The sequence below is a fragment of the Pituophis catenifer genome, unplaced genomic scaffold (assembly GCF_029215685.1).
Source record: "Pituophis catenifer annectens isolate HBS135680 unplaced genomic scaffold, rPitCat1.0.hap2 SCAF_3, whole genome shotgun sequence".
NCBI lineage: Eukaryota > Metazoa > Chordata > Lepidosauria > Squamata > Colubridae > Pituophis > Pituophis catenifer.
The window spans coordinates 201,263,380-201,279,563 of NW_027256883.1; the positions used below are offsets into that span (position 1 = coordinate 201,263,380).

At 42.6% G+C, this 16,184-nt stretch overlaps 1 protein-coding gene across 1 annotated transcript; it reads right to left on the reverse strand.

Annotated features, from left to right (window-relative positions):
• Positions 1 to 7,280: 7,280 nt before the first annotated feature.
• Positions 7,281 to 13,870, reverse strand: ANKRD60 (ankyrin repeat domain 60). Its single transcript, XM_070940084.1, has 4 exons — positions 13,597 to 13,870; positions 12,587 to 12,717; positions 10,929 to 11,094; positions 7,281 to 7,528 (listed from the first exon to the last, which is right to left on the reverse strand). The coding sequence occupies exons 1-4, from the start codon at positions 13,868 to 13,870 to the stop codon at positions 7,281 to 7,283; spliced, it is 819 nt and encodes a 272-aa protein (XP_070796185.1).
• Positions 13,871 to 16,184: the final 2,314 nt, after the last annotated feature.

The window sequence follows — 16,184 nt, forward strand, 5'->3', positions numbered from 1 at the left end:
CAAGATGGCTCCTCTTTTTTTCCTTATTTGCTGCCAAAACTATCTTCAGAAGGGAATGATAGGATAACCTCGAAGTGTAATGTGACTGATAGCCCAGTTGCTGACTTCTCCATGCTGTATTGACTTGGTTTTATATCAAGTTCTAAATAAACTGACTTTGTATAAAAAAAGAACACCACTTAAGGGGGGCCGAAAGCCCTACTAAGCAGGTATATACAAAAGTATGAAGGCTATTGCTTAACGCATTGTAAGCCGCCCTGAGTCTCCGGAGAAGGGCGGCATATAAATTGAACCAATACATACATACATACATACATACATACATACATACATACATACATACATAAATACTGCTATCATGTCCCCCTTAGTCCCTTGTTTCTCTAGACTAGCCAAACCCAAATCCTGCAACCATTCTTCATATGTTTTTGTCTCCAGGCCTTATAATGATCTTAGTTCCTCTTCTTTGCACTTTTTACCAAAGGCTGAACATCTTTTGTGCAATGTGGTGACCAAAACTGGATGCAGTATTCCAGGTTTGACCTCACCAAGGCTTATAAAGGGATACTAATACTTCATGTGATTTTGATTCTATGCCTCTGTTTATACAACCAAGGATTGTGTTAGCTTCTTTGGCTGCTGCATATTTACAGGACACAAGTAATAGATGAGGAGTGGCTGGAGGTGGGGCATGGATTTGACTTGTCCAGTCCTCCAAAGAATCCAAAGATCTGGCTCACACATCGCACTGAAAGTAGGTTTAGATACACAATTCTTGTGTTCTCGCCACGCTGAACAAATCAAGAGCATATGATCCAGTTTGGTTTCACACTATCTGCTAAAACAAGTGATAGATTCCGCAAACCGGAATCTAAAGGGAGTTTGAAGGCTCTTGCCATAAAATTCGCTCTGATAATTTCAGCAGTAAAACTGAGAAGAAGGGAATAAAACACCTGTCAGCCAGTGAGACCGATCCAGGGATGATAATGTGGCATTAAGGCCATTAACTCATCAGTTGCCTTCCAGACCTTCTGTTATGGACTGTCAGCCGCCGGCCCCTCCAGCAGCCGAATCAGATGAAGAGGCGGTGTGGGAGTCAGGGCCAGCATCAAGGCAACCTGAGAGCTCCGAGGGGGAAGAAGGAATGGAGCTGTTCAGGGGTGGGTTCTACTTACCTTTACTATCAGTTCGCAACGGGATTGCGCATGCGCAGATCACCTATGACGACATCCAGGGCGTTGGGCGGAGCCTCCCGCCGGTTTAACTACTGGTTCTTCCGAACCGGTCTGAACCAGGGGCAACCCACCACTGGAGCTGCAATAGAGACAGACAGAGGTAGAGCCTGGGCTATCCATCAACCCTCAGATGGAGAGTCAACAGCCCCCAGGTCTGGAGGTGGTTGATGAGGAAGAGGAGAAACAGTTGGGTCCAGTGCCTGATGCGCGGATGCATAGAAGGCAGAGGAGAGGAGAGCAGGGGAAATCCGTGGGCCGATCCTCGGGAAGGAAGAACCACCGCTGCTAGCGAAGCCCCACTCTAGCTCTGGGGATAAAAGGCAGGGGGCAGAGATGAATAGATGTGACAGACAGACTGCCCTGCCAGACAGACTTGTTAGCCTGCTGCGAGAGAGAGAGAGGCAGCTGGCGCTCCTAATAAAGGAATCATTTATTTAACCACAGAGGGTTTGTCGTGTTTCGGAGCCGGGTCAGAACATCTTCCTTCTCTGCTCCTCTGCTTCATAACAACCCGTCATGAAGTGTCTACCAACAAAGAGACACTATACAATGTGTCACTCTCAGGAGGAGACCACCACCCCACCACCCCCAAAATAATCTTGAAGGCAGCTGATTAAACCAGTGGCCTACAAACTTTTTTTTTTTTTTTTGGCACCAGGGACAGGTTCCATGGAGAGAGGTTTTTCCACCGACTGGAGGGGGCATGATTTCATGTGCTGCCTGCATCCTATGGATGGGGCTTTCTTGTCTGTGCGGCCCGGTTTCTGGGATACTGCAGCCCAATACCGGTCCAAGGACTGGGGGTTGGGGATCCCTGGATTAAACAGTGCCTGGTCGGGATGCTAATGGTGGCCAAGGTGTGTGTGTGCTAGGAGAGAGAGGAAGGGAGATCGCGTTAGGTTTTCTTCCCTCTTAATAAGTGTGCCTCTTTAGGTAGGTGGCATGACTAGAAGTTAGGTAGGACAGAAAGAAAATATCTTTTAATAAAAGGTGACATGATTCAAAGTTAGAATAAGAGATAGAAATAAGAGAACGGGGGAATATTACTGTATACACTTTTATATAATAAAATAAAAGCAATAACAAGAGAAAACATGGAATAATTGAATAATGACAGACTGCAGCTTAATATAAATGTGTATTATTATTAGAAATATATAAGTTGATTGAATGCAATAACTATGATTAATTCTACTAGTTTTATTTGCATTAGAATGTATGACACCCAGGTGCCACACTGCTTACGCATCGATATGTTTGTAAAGAAATTAAAAAATTAAAAACTTGGGGTGGGGTATATCGAAATAAGTGTGCCCCAGGCTGTTAAGGGAGAAGAGTTGCTGCCGTACTGGCAAAGCACATAAAGTTCAAACAGTAGATGTACTTCCAACCAGGGGTGAAATCAAAATTTTTTTATTACCGGTTCTGTGGGCGTGGTGTGGCTTGGTGGGCGTGACAGGGGAAGGATACTGCAAAATCTCCATTCCCAACCCACTCCTGAGGGAAGGATATTGCAAAATCTCCATTCCCACCTCACTCCTGGGGTAAGGATATTGCAAAATCCCCATTCCCTCCCCATTCCTGGGGGATGGATATTGCAAAATCCCCATTCCCTCCCCATTCCTGGGGGAAGGATATTGCAAAATCCCCATTCCCTCCCCATTCCTGGGGGAAGGATATTACAAAATCTCCATTCCCACCCCACTCTGGGGCCAGCCAGAGGTGATATTTGCCAGTTCTCTATACTACTCAAAATTTACTACAGAACCGGTAATAAAAAAATTTGGATTCTCCAGAACCTGTCAGAACCTGCTGGATTTCACCCCTGTTTCCAACCTTATGGCTGCCTCCCCCACTTGTCCAAATAAACAAAAAAGTCCAGAAATAATATCTTGAAGATCAGTGGCCTCTTAGAACAAGGAGCTGCAACAGAATAAATTCCCAAACCTTGACAGTCTCTTCTCAGGAATTTAGGTAATAACAAAAATAACACCAAATAACAGCTTTAAAAAGAGAATACCAAAATTACACATTAAGCTACTTCATCCAAAAAAAAAAAAACACTTGAGCATTTGCACATAATTTGTGTTGTGACAATAAATGACAGCTACAAGTGTCGCTGTATAGTTTTAAGATCCGTTTGCACATTTAAAATGGTTGTATGCAGGCAGAAAAGCGGTAAATATATGTTGTGCGCATGTTCCTAACTTCCCTTATTCATATTAATTCCTTGCTTTTCCTTTTTTCCTTACTTCTTAAATACGCACTTGTCTAAGGGCAGGCCCCTGATCGTTTAAAATAAATATTTTGCTATCTTTCAGTGTTGTGTACTTTACTGCAGTGATGATGGCACCCTTCAAAATCCACATTTGAAAATAACTTCGTTGGACCTAGCGGCAGTCAGAAAGCAGCAGCAGCAGGCACTCTTGAGTTCTTCAGAGGATGAGAAAAAACCCAGCAAAGAAAAAGTGTCTGATTTTCAAGGAACCGGTTTTGACATAAAGATGTCTTCATGAAACAAAGCAGGAGTACGTTACAGCCATTCAACCATAGCATCTAAGATGCTGAGATATCAGCCACCTGCAAGGCATTGTCCAAAGTATGCACAAAGGAGGCTTCCCACTTTTCGGAAAGATAAAATTCAGGGCTTCTGCTCATTCCTAGATAAAACTGTTTTCCTTAGTAAATGAAAAAAACCTCCATAGATAAGAAACTAAACTCTTCTACGGAGCCAAACTGACAATTGTAGAGTTGTATTTCTCAACCTTGGCAACTTTTAAGATGCTTGGACTTCAATTCCCAGAATTCTCCCACTGGGGAATTCTGGGAGTTGAAGTCCAAGCAACTTAAAGTTGCCAGGAATGAGGAAAAACTGTTGCTAGAGTCTTTGAGACAAACTTCTCTTCTCCTTCTCAATGGGCTACTTTGTTCGCCTCAAACGGGACAAGTGAACGTTCCCCTGTCTGAAAGGAGACCCAAATTCTTCACCTTGTTTTAGTTTCACCCCTCCCCAACACCAACAGTCTAGACAATTTTTTTTTTTAAAGTGACTTCCTTTTCCTCAATCTGCAAAATATTCAATAAGCAATAAATGTTTCGATAATAACTCCGACATCTGTCAGGAACATGTTGCAAACTACCACAATTAGAAAGCAGTATTTTTGGGTGGGTGGATGTGTGGTTTTTTTGTTGTTTTTTGTTTTTTTTAAAGGAAGAAAACAGGCTGTACAAATCACAGAAGGCATATGGACGTTTTTGCAATTGGGGCTTACAAAATAGTACATATGAATGTAGAGATATACCTGAGTATTTTACAAAGCAGGAGACAAGATTGTGGTAGCCGAAGAGCTCTTCCTTATTTCTTGCCTTGCCCCGTAATTACAACCATCCAGTGGTAGCTAAAACCCAGAACACAACTGGGATTCATTTGTTTCAGTGCCATTGTCATTTCTTCAGCCAAACCTGCTTCTGTCCAATTTTGAAGGTTTTCCTGCTCTCTCAAAAGCCCATGTTTATGGATTGATATCCAGTCTTTGCTCGCCCTCTGGTGGACACTGATAGAATGACAGTCTGATTGCTCAAGCAGGAAGAGATACTCAAAAAAAGGAGATTTGTCTTCGGTAGTGATATAGTTTAAAATTAGGGGTGGAAGGACCTCTGATTTAGTGGTTAGCTGAGGCCATAAAGAACCAGGGTGAACAATTCAGTAATAATTCAAGACACAATATGGATGGTTTGGAATGTAATAACTTTGTTGAAACATAGCTGGCCTAGCCGAGCTTGGGGGGAAATATTTAAAGATCCTTTATCTGCCTTTTGCTCCATAGAAGAATGGAGATATAGTTAATAATAAATATACCTGCTTATTCAGTTACAGTTTTGTACCAAAAAATTTGAAAATATTACCTCTCCATTCCTCTGTACTACAGGGAGACCTTCGAAGTGATCATTCGAAATTACAACATTGAACCAAAGTGATTTATGACCAATTTTCATACTTACAACCATTGCAGCATCCCTATGGTCATGTGATCAAAATTCAGGCGCTTGGCAACTGGCATGTACTTATAACAGTTGCACTGTCCCGGGGTCATGTGATCACCGTTTGTAACCTTTCCAGCTGGCTTCCTATAAGCAAAGTCAATGGGGAAACCAGATTCGCTTAACAGCCGCATGATTCACTGAACAACTGCCGTGATTTGCTTAACAACTATGGCAAAAAAATGTCATAAAATGGGGCACAACTCACTTAACAACTGTGTCAGCCCCAGCTCTGCAACGGTACTTGGGGCCACCATTTGTGTGGGGATCGCCATTCCATTGCTGCACACTCACCGACGACCCTTGCTGTGTGCCTGATGTCCTGGGTCGTCAGCCCCGAGGCATGCCTCTCACTTCGACTTCCCAGCCGCATGCTAGATGACGTCAGGGTCATGCACTGAAGCAGTTTATCACCATCTATCACTTTAAGGAAAGACGGAGCAATGCCGAACAACTGAAGCAGCTTGTGATGGATTGGGGAGGGAGAGGGAGGATACCGGTTAATTGGATAATTGAGTGATTGCACTGGGGTGGAGCTGTATGCTGCTTTAAAGGTGATGGGGAGCATGGAGTGTCAGCTCCAACAAAGATTCCTTTCTCTAACACTTTAAGGTGGCCAGTCAGTACCAATATCAGGATAAACAAACTTGGTTACTGCTTTTGCGTGCTGAGGTTTATTTTTCCAGTCTTTACTTGGAACCTGACAAACTCTCAGGGGGGGAAGAACCAGTTCGGTGATGTCATATCATCACCGCTACTGGCTCGGCGGAACCAGGCCGAACCTGGAGGAACCCAACACTGATTGAAATGCATAACAAACTATTTCAAACAAGAAAGCGTGAATTTCTACCCGAAAGTAAACTATTAAATACTTTTGCTCAGGTGGCAAATGTGCAGACAGTTAGCTTATTTCACTTCCAACGAAAGCAAGAAAAATTTACAGCATATGCACTCACTGAGAAAAATACATCCCAGCTCAGTTACATAGGTTTACTTATAGATGGATTGATATTACACTTATTGTGAGTAAAACTAGCTGTGGTTTTCCTCACAGGATGAAAATTCATACTCTTCATAATGAACACAAATCCTAGGTCTGGTACCTTGATTTTAAAAAATGTTAAGTTCCTGATACAGGAAACAGAGCTACAGACGTATAAGTGTGAAATTGAAACATTGGGAGGGCATCATGTATTCCCACTTGCAAATCCTGACATTTGAAAAATCTCCTTTTCCCAAATTGATCTGCAGTTGCAACACAGATTATTTGTAAGAGCCAAGAGAAAAAAGAACGGTGATGGCAAAAAAAACAGATGAAGATCTACTTTCTCAAGATAATTTTTAATTGAACTAAGCATTTAGTGTGGAGCATTAAGGTGTCAAACCATTTAATTGAGATTTCTTCAATCCAGCGATCTTGTAATGTAAACAGGAACAACTAGACCTCTATAGGAACTCCTATAGGTGTTCTAACTTGGTGATCTGAACACAAACTTGAGTAAGATTGACCCAACACATTATACACAGTTTAATACAGTCAGGTACCTTCTAGATATAATAGTGGAACTACATCAGGGGAGATAAGAGACGTAGTATGGTATGGAGGTTAAGGGGTTGATCTAGAACTGTGGTAACCTTAGTTCTAGCTCACCTCAATCATGAAAGCTCTCTGGATGACTTTGGGCTCTTCTACCAGCCTCATCTATTCCATAAGTGTCTGATGGTTGTTGGGATAACAGGATGGAAGTAGCAAGATTTCCCCCAAACACTGTAGCTCAATCCTGAGGAGCACATGCCTTACACTAGTAACCATGGAGGAATTTTAAGACTTTCTATCATTGCTATAACTATCTCATTTACAGTTGGGTACAACCTCTGTGGAGAAATGAAGTCTTGTATTTCAATACAGCATACATTTCTGAAGGAAAATTCACGTGGAAAGTGTTCTTAATCCCTACATCAGTCGTGCAATTTTTTAAAAAAATCTGCGTTGACTTCCAGCTTCTATTTGATGTTTTGGTGTTGGCTGCTTCTAACTGTTCGGATCATCCACCTGTGCCGGAAAAGCCTCCTTTCGCTCTCTCTCTGTTTCCACAGCCGGGCCAATTGTACAGCATTGTGCCCTTCATTGTCCTCATCGCTGACCCTGGCTCCAGAGTCGAGGAGGATACTGATACATTCAACCTGTCCCGAAGTGACAGCAACGTGGAGGGCTGTTCTACCCAGGGGGGTTTTAAGTTTCACATCAGCACCTGGAAAGGAATAAAAGACATACCGTATTTTTCTGAGTATAAGATGCACCAGAGTATAAGACGCTCCTACCTTTTTTGGTGAGGAAAAGAAGAAAAATAAATCTCCCTCTGCCTGTGCCTCTGAGCAATTTTGCCTCGTTGCAGCAAACAGCCTCTTTTACTTTCATTTTCGTTTTCAGCATAGCTTGATTAGCACAAGGGAAAAAAACCCTGCTCCAGCAATTTACCTCTTTGCAGCAAGCAGCCCTGCGCAAAACAGCTGAGAGTCGGGAGGCCGATCCAATCAACTTGTGCTAATTAGGCTGTGCTGAAGCTGAAAGGAGCTGTTTTTTCTTGCTGTTTGCTTGCAAGGAGGTAAATTGCTGGGAGGCAGAGGCCAAAGGGTGGGGGCCAGTGGGTGAACAGGGCTACATTTGGTGTATAAGACGCACCTAAATTTTCACCCCCTTTTAGGGGAAAAAGGTGCTTCTTATACTCCGAAAAATATGGTATATCTGGGATTCAATAAGACTGGGTTTAACCATGGTGGAATTCAAATTTTTTTTACTACCAGTTCTGTGTGCATGTCTGTGGGTATGGTATGGCTTGGTGGGTGTGGCAGGGGAAGGATACTGCAAAATCTCCATTCTCACCCCACTCCAGGGGAAAGATACTGTGTTGTGACCAAGGCCCAAGTAGTGATTGCCAAACACAATTCAGTCCTCAACAAACTTATTTTATTAAAACAGCTGAGAATTAATTCATTCTCTGCTTGGTCCAAAACAAAATTCTTAATAATTAGTTCCTCGGCCTTATCACCAACCTTTGATGTCTTTGGCAACCTGCCAAAGGCTTTTCTTGGCAAAAACCCCACAAAGTTCAAGAGACGCTGACAAGAAGCCGGGAAATAAATGTTGCTTTTCTACAAAGAGCCCAATGGCTCATTGTTGCTCTTTTAAGCCTTATGGGAGTGGCCAATCATCTGGCCTTACTCCCGAGTTGTCCTTTTTTCTTCAGCTGCTCTTGGCTTCTTGCAGCTCTTCTCATGTGTGCACTAGAAACAGGCTCCTCCTGTTCCTCTGCTTCTCTGCTGTCCGTCTCTGAGTCTCCGGAGTCCGCACATTGCTCCCAGATGGCCCTGACCCCATCTCTGCCTCCAACACAGAGCCCTCATCCAGGCCTTCCCCAGCCTCCAGGATGGCCCATTGTCCTCCCCAGCCTCCTCACTGTCCGACTCCACTGCCAGCTCCGCAGGCTGCTGGCGGACTACACATACTACAAAATCCCCATTCCCTCCCCACTCCTGGGGGAAGGATATTGCAAAATCTTCATTTCCACCCCACTCTCAGGCCAGCCAAAGGTGGTATTTGCCGGTTCTCCGAACTACTCAAAATTTCCGCTACCAGTTCTCCAGAACCTGTCAGAACCTGCTGAATTTCACTCCTGGTTTTACATTTGCTTTGCATAAAATGCAATCAGAGATAGAATCTCTTTTATCCTCTTTTATCCACATTTCTCATGCTCATTTCTAAAAGCTGGAGGCTTTTAACAGATTTGTCTGAAATGGTATAGGGCAGGGGTGTTAGACAAAAGGCCCGCGGGCCGGATTTGACCCGTGATATGGTCGGATCCGGTGTGCAGGGCCAGCCTGCATCGTTTCAGCCCGGTCTACCCAATGTAGCTTCATCCCAGTTTACTCAATGTGAAGAGGAAACATCGGGCCAGCATGGCTTCGTCCCGGTCTACCCAGAGCAAAGAGGAAACGTGCCAGCAGTTTGGGGAGTGGCGTCAAGATGGCCACGCCCACCCAATTGACCATGCCCATCCAGTCAGCCACATCCAGTGAGTGGCATCAAGTTGGCCATACCCACCCAGTCAGCCACGCCCGCCTGGCCCCCCGAGGTCAACCACAGCCCTGACGTGGCCCTCAATGAAATTGAATTTGACACCCTTGTTATAGGGTCTCCTGCTCGACAAGGAGGCTGGACTAGAAGACCTCCAAGGTCCCTTCCAACTCTGTTATTCTATGTTCTAACCTGAGTTGTTCTTTCCTCTTAAGCAGAGATTTAAGTTGCCCATGTCATCGTTCGCACAAAATGGGTTTAGCTACATCAGCCTGTTCCTTATCGCTCTGCGCATCATCTGATGTTGGAAGTTGGGCAGTTCTGGGCTCATGGAAGAGAAGCTGGATCAGCTGGAGGCAGATTTGCCAATATGGCCAGCATGGAGGAGGGGTTGATTTGAGAAAGGAAAGTTCCAAAGCTTTTTTTTTTTTTTTTTTTTTTTTGGACACAGAAATTTTTGAAGATGCCAGTCTTGGAAGCCCCAAGCTTGAAAACAGAAATCAGTAAAAAATAAAAAATAAAAAAGAGACATTTTTCCCTCAGCCCAGTATTGAATAGAAGTGACCTCTCTAGGCTTAAGCTGTTTTAATTTTAACTTAGCAGAATTATTACTAAATGATAGGTAGTCCTCAATATTATAGGTGGTTCTTGACAGGGGTAAAATCCAGCAGGTTCTGTCAGGTTCTGGAGAACCTGTCAGTGGAAATTTTGAGTAGTTTGGAGAACCGGCAAATACACCTCTGGTTGGCCCCAGAGTGGGGTGGGAATGGAGATTTTGCAATATCCTTCCCCCAAGAGTGAGGTAGAAATGGAGATTTTGCAGTATCCTTCCCCTGCCACGCCTACCACGCCACACCACACCCAGGCCACGCCCACAGAACTGGTAGTAAAAAAAAATGAATTTCACCACTGGTCCTTGACTTATGGCCACAATTGAGCCCAGCATTTCCATTGCCAAATGAGACCATTTTGCTCCATTTTACAACCTTTCTTGCCACTGTTGTTAAGTGAATCACTGCAATTGTTAAGTTAGTTTAACCTGGTTGTAAAACGAATCTGGCTTCCCCTTTGACTTTGCTCGTCAGAAGATCGCCAAAGGTGATCCACACGGCCCGGGGACCCGGCAACTGTCCAAGACCTCGGTGCTTTCCGCCGTGCCCTTAAAACCTTCTTTTTCTTTTTCCAGCAAGCCGGGCTGGCCTAACACTTTTTAAAATGTTTTTAATTGTCTGTTATTATTTTTAATCATGGGGCCAAATTTATATATATCTTTTTAATTGTATTTTAATGTTTGTAGTTTATGTTTTTACTTGGCTGTTCACCGCCCTGAGTCCTCAGGGAGAAGGGCGGTATACAAATTTAAAAATAAATAAATAAATAAAGATCAGCCAGTTGCCAAGCTTCTGAATTTTGATCACGTGACCACGGGGATACGGCAATGGTGGTAAGTGTGAAAAATGGGCATCATAAGTCTCTTTTGTTCAGTGCCGTTTTATCTTCGGCCACTAAACAAATGATTGTAATTCAAGGACTACCTGTGTGGGAAAAAAAATCAGTTTCAGAACTTAGTACGCTACCATTTTGGAGCAAATATTCCACTGCCCTCGTGTGGCCTCTGTGAGCTGTAATAAATAAAGCCACAAATGCTCGGTGTGCTAACCAGTCATTCCTCTTTTCTTCCGTCATTAGCCTCGAATTTGCAGTGCTGAACGAGGAGGTCTGTGTGACTCCTACAGTTTGCAACTGGCAATAAAGAAGCAAATGTTAAAGGCTCGGTATGGAGAAGCAGGAAAAGGAAACATAATCGAACTGCCTGAATCCCCTGATTTCCTCAGCACTTGACACTTTCTTGTCACAGTTCTTAAGTGAAGTGCAAGCTGTTACTAACACGGTTGTTAAGTGAATCTGGCTTCCCCATTGTCTTTGCTTGTCAGGTTATGAAAGGTGATCACATGACCCTTGGACACTGCTACCACCATAAATATGAGTCAGTTCAGTGGTGGGTTGCCCCCAGTTCAGACCGGTTCGCAAGAAGCCCCGCCCACCGCCCCAGATGTTGTCATTGCTGATCTGCGCATGCACAGAAGCAGGCCGCGAGCAAGCGAAGCTATCACGTGTGCGTAATCCTGTTGTGAACCAGTAGTAAAGGAAAGTAGAACCCATCCCTGAGTCAGTTGCCAAGCATCTGAATTTCGATGTGACCATGGGGATGCAAAAGTGTGAAAAATGGTCATAAGTCACATTTTCATTGCTGATATAACTTCGAATGGTCACTGAATGAATTCCAAGTCGAGGACTCACCATATCTAATCCCGATTTATTTTCTGAATTATTATTCAGATAATTTTACTTTGTTTTGGTGCCTTTTGTTTCAATTTGTAGTGTGCCTCAAAATCTTGAAGTAGCCAGGGCTGTCTAGATCAGGGGTCTCCAACCTTGGCAACTTTAAGGCTTGTGGACTTCAATTCCCAGAATTCCTCAGCCAGCTGGCTGAGGAATTCTGGGAGTTGAAGTCCACAAGCCTTAAAGTTGCCAAGGTTAGAGACCCCTGATCTAGATCTCTGTGAGGGACTGGTCAGGTAAGATTCCTTTTAACACCTCAGTTTTGAATTTTGATATGTTTCAATTGAGTCTGTTATGTAAGTGTGAGCGTTCAGAACCACAATTAATCAAGATTTCTGAAAGCAAATTATTGGGATATTGTTTTACTTCTTGATTGTGGGTCTGATGTTAATCTTGGTGTTAATCTATTTCCATCTGGGTGTTGATTGCTGGTGGTGAGGTCCTTTGGTCTTTGTTCCCATTTTGACTTGTTGATTGTCTCTTTTGAATGGTAAGTAGGTGTTGTTTGTGTCTGTGTGTCTATTGATGATCAATTTGTCATCTTCCAGGAATTCTCTAGCGCAGTGGTTCTCAACCTTTTCTTTACCGTGGACCCCTTTTAAATAGCTTTTGTGGCCACGGACCCCCGAAGACTTAATTCAAGATTTAAATCATAACATTTCTTCAATCCTCCACAGACCCCGTGACAACATCGTGGCCTCCCTAGGGGTCCACAGACCACAGCTTGAGAACCATTACTCTAGCAGGGTTTTTTTTGGCATTATGCTCAAATTTCGCTGTTTCTCGTCTTTTACCACTGAAATATTCCTTGCCTCAAAGGCAGCCCTTCAAAAAGCACTCGTCGTGGTTTCTACAGAACAGCACGAGGTACTTGTAAAACTTTCAGACTAACCTTCTTGACCTTTCCACTTGCAGCTGCAGCCACCAATTGTCCCCAAGAATCTTCTGGCCAAATTCGCATAGTGAGAGTTCCTCCAGGGACGATTTCATGTTTCCTCAATGTAGACTCATCCTCAAGATCTACTATAGAAGCAAACCAGGGGTGGTATTCACTTACCTTCACTACCGGTTAGCAAATGTGAGTGTGCGTCTTCTGCGTATGTGCAGAGCATCAAAAATGGGACATGATAAAATCCAGGCAGGTGGGCAGAGCCCCCTGCAGTCGCCACCAGTTCTCCTGAACTGGTAGCGGCGGGTGGGCGGAGCCTCCCACAGCTGCCGCTACCAGTTTTCCCGAACCTGATAGAATCGGCTGAATACCATCACTGAAGCAAACTGAAAGTAGTAGTAGTATCTTCTGGTAAGTTTAAAACACTACATGCCAATAATATTGTTTAAAAAAAACACAATTTCTATGAGTTGCAGAGTCCTTGGTGCTCTCTGAGCTTGGTTGCTTGCTTGCAAACATTTCATTATTCAACTAGGTAATGAGCTGCCCTGAGCGATTGACTAATCAACTAGAACAGGGGTCTCCAACCTTGGCGACTTTAAGACTTGTGGACTTCAACTCCTAGGGAGTTGAAGTCCACAAGTCTTAAAAGTCGCCAAGGTTGAAGATCCCTGAACTAGAAGATACACGTTTCTGTCTAAATTAAATGACCTGATGGACTTAACAATAAACACAGATTTCATTAGCACAGAATTTGGGAGTACCTATGTACTGTACAGGTTTTTTATTTAAGTATATCCAAACTTAGTCTTCTATGATGTAATATAGCTACATATTATAACCATATATTTTTATCATTTACTCGGGAGACCCTTTTGACTAATAACCCTTGAAACTGTCCAATATTCAGGAAAAAAAAAATTCCTGGCTCAGCCAGTAATTTTACGTTACTCGGAGGACTATGACATTGTGGTTAAGTGGGACATAGCTGCCACATAGACAGGAGGGCTCACCTTCATCCAGATATTGAATTCGCTGGAAATTTACTGGGATCCCAACAAAAAGCTCAAGTCGATTCTTCAGTTTTCCGACACTTAAATCCCGATGACATTCGGGTAACGAAAAATATTCTTCAGATTCAACTATTTGTAACTTGATATTGAAAAGCCGTGACTGCGGGGATGAAAGCTCTCCTAAACGCAACTGTCGTTGCCATAATGTACGTGAACTCGTTCCAGCTCTGGTTTGAGGATTTGTGCCAGGTGTCGGTTTTCTTTTGCTTTGCATCCTAGGAAGAAGGTGGCGCGCTAGTGTCTTTCCACCTGAGAATCCCCATTGACACTTTCCACCTGAACCAATGATGTCATGACCGAAGAACAATGCCTGCCAGGCAAGTCACTAGGACGTAGCCAATGTGATGTCATGATGCAGCTAGGACACACATTTGGAAAATGCCAACTGAGGGGTCAAACTTCTTACAGCAAGCATAGGTAAAACAAATATACGATTCAAAATAATCCCAATATTATAAATCTCCAAAGAATCAAGATCAAGTCAGCTTTCCTCATTCATGCAGAACCCTATAGTAATTAGCCAGTTTGGTCTAGTGCAGTGTTTCTCAACCTTGGTAGCTTGAAGATGGGTGGACTTCAACTCCCAGAATCCCCCAGCAGCGCTGGCTGGGGGATTCTGGGAGTTGAAGTCCACCCATCTTCAAGCTTCCAAGGTTGAGAAACACTGGGACTCTAGTGGTTAAGGGATCAAGTTAGAAATGAGTTATAGTCCCATTTTAGCTGTGAAAGCCAGCTGGGTGACTCTGGGTCGGTCCCTCTTTTGTCAGCCCAACTCACTTCACAGGGTTGTTGTTAGGGAGAAAATAGGAGGCAAGAGTACAGGCAGTCCTCGATTTACAACGGTTCATTTAGGGACTGTTCAAAGTTACGCCAGCACTGAAAAAAGTGACATGACCATTTTTCACACTTGCAGCATCCCCATGGCCGCGTGATTTACATCTGGATGCTTGAGAACTCTCTCACATTTATGACGGTTGCAGTGTCCCCAAGTCATATCATCCCCTTTTCTGAACCTTCTGGCAAGCAAAGTCCACGGGGAAGCCAGATTCACTTAACAACCGGGTTACTAAGTTAAGTACCGCAGTGATTCACTTAACAAACGTGGTGAGAAAAGTCGTAAAATAGGGCAAAACTCACTTAACAAATTTCTCACTTAGCAACAGAAATTTTGGGCTCAATTGTGGTCGTAAGTTGAGGACTACCTGTATTGGACATGTTTGCCATGTTGAGCCATTTATTAAAAAGTAATAAATGTGGGATATTTATGTTTATCATCATAAATAAATGATATGCGATGTTGATTAATGCTGTGCTGTTTGCATGCCAAATGATGTTTGAAAATATGCAGTAATAAGAGTACATTCAATAAATAAGAGTTTGATAAAACAGTGGTGGAATTTATTGATATAAATAAGAATAGAAAGTTACATAGATTCTTACAAAATCAGTGGCACATTCAGACTCTATCCAACTATTTGGATTCTAACCACCATTCTTGACAGGTTTAACTACTATAGCAGAATTGCAACTAAAGAGTTGTAACTATGTTGCAACAGGCAACACCAGGTTTGATTTCAAAATGAAATCTATGCAGCTTCTGTAAGAAGAGGTGACTATGTATCAGCTTTAACTGTGAGGTTTAATTACGTTTACGTTATTTGAAAAAGAGCATGTGACTATCCTCAAGTGTCCATTGGTGTTTTTTCACCTACAGAGTAATCTGGAAGGTACCATCACCCTGCCATGCAGTTTTTATTACAGGTAAACAGTTCATAAGACTACTGTACTGCACAGATCCCAGGGCTGATTTATAAGTGGGTCTAACAGCCATTGTGAAATGAATGGTATTGGTGCAATTATTTAACCCAAAGCTAAATAATAAACTGAATGCAAAAATATATGGGGAACCAAAGCAAGTTGGGAGTGTCCAGAATTTTTCCTTCCTCTACTGCATGCAACTATAGAGTTTGAAAACATTCTACAAAAATTTTTAACGAAAATTGTTTAATTTTTAAAAATCCTCAGATCTAAGAAAAGGTGGTAATTATTAATGAAAAGTTTGATTTGTCATTTCAGTGAAAATTTTCAGCCATTTACTCATGCATAAATAATGCCAATTAAAGTATTTTCATGAAAACTACATCAACGTCCTCCACGCAGATTTTTGATATTTAGTTGGATAGTGCGGGAAATAATTCTAATCTAAAATTAACATGGCCATCAAACAACTGTTTTAATGTCTAAACAGCAGATTATATACACAGTTCTTTTCAGACATTTCTACATGCATTCAAAAACATGGTGATGAAAAAAATGAACTTTTTACAGAAGCAAAAATTGAACAATTTTTTAGAAAAATTTTAACTACCGGTATTAAAATATTTGTAGGATACTAGCGTTAGAAAAAGATAGTGAAACTACAAAAGAACTGTCACTGCAGAATAACTGCAGACATTAAAAAATCATTTGCATTGAAGAGGCATTTTGTTTAAAACTTACTCAAACACTTAAATATAGAATCAGCTTGC

Coding starts and splice junctions, on each gene's coding strand:
- ANKRD60 (XM_070940084.1), bottom strand. CDS start 13,870: ATGCAAAGCAAAAGAAAACCGACACCTGGCACAAATCCTCAAACCAGA. Junction 12,718..13,596: donor AATTCAATATCTGGATGAAG/GTGAGCCCTCCT, acceptor TTGCTTCTATAG/TAGATCTTGAGGATGAGTCT. Junction 7,529..10,928: donor GGAATATTTGCTCCAAAATG/GTAGCGTACTAA, acceptor ATTCCTTTCCAG/GTGCTGATGTGAAACTTAAA.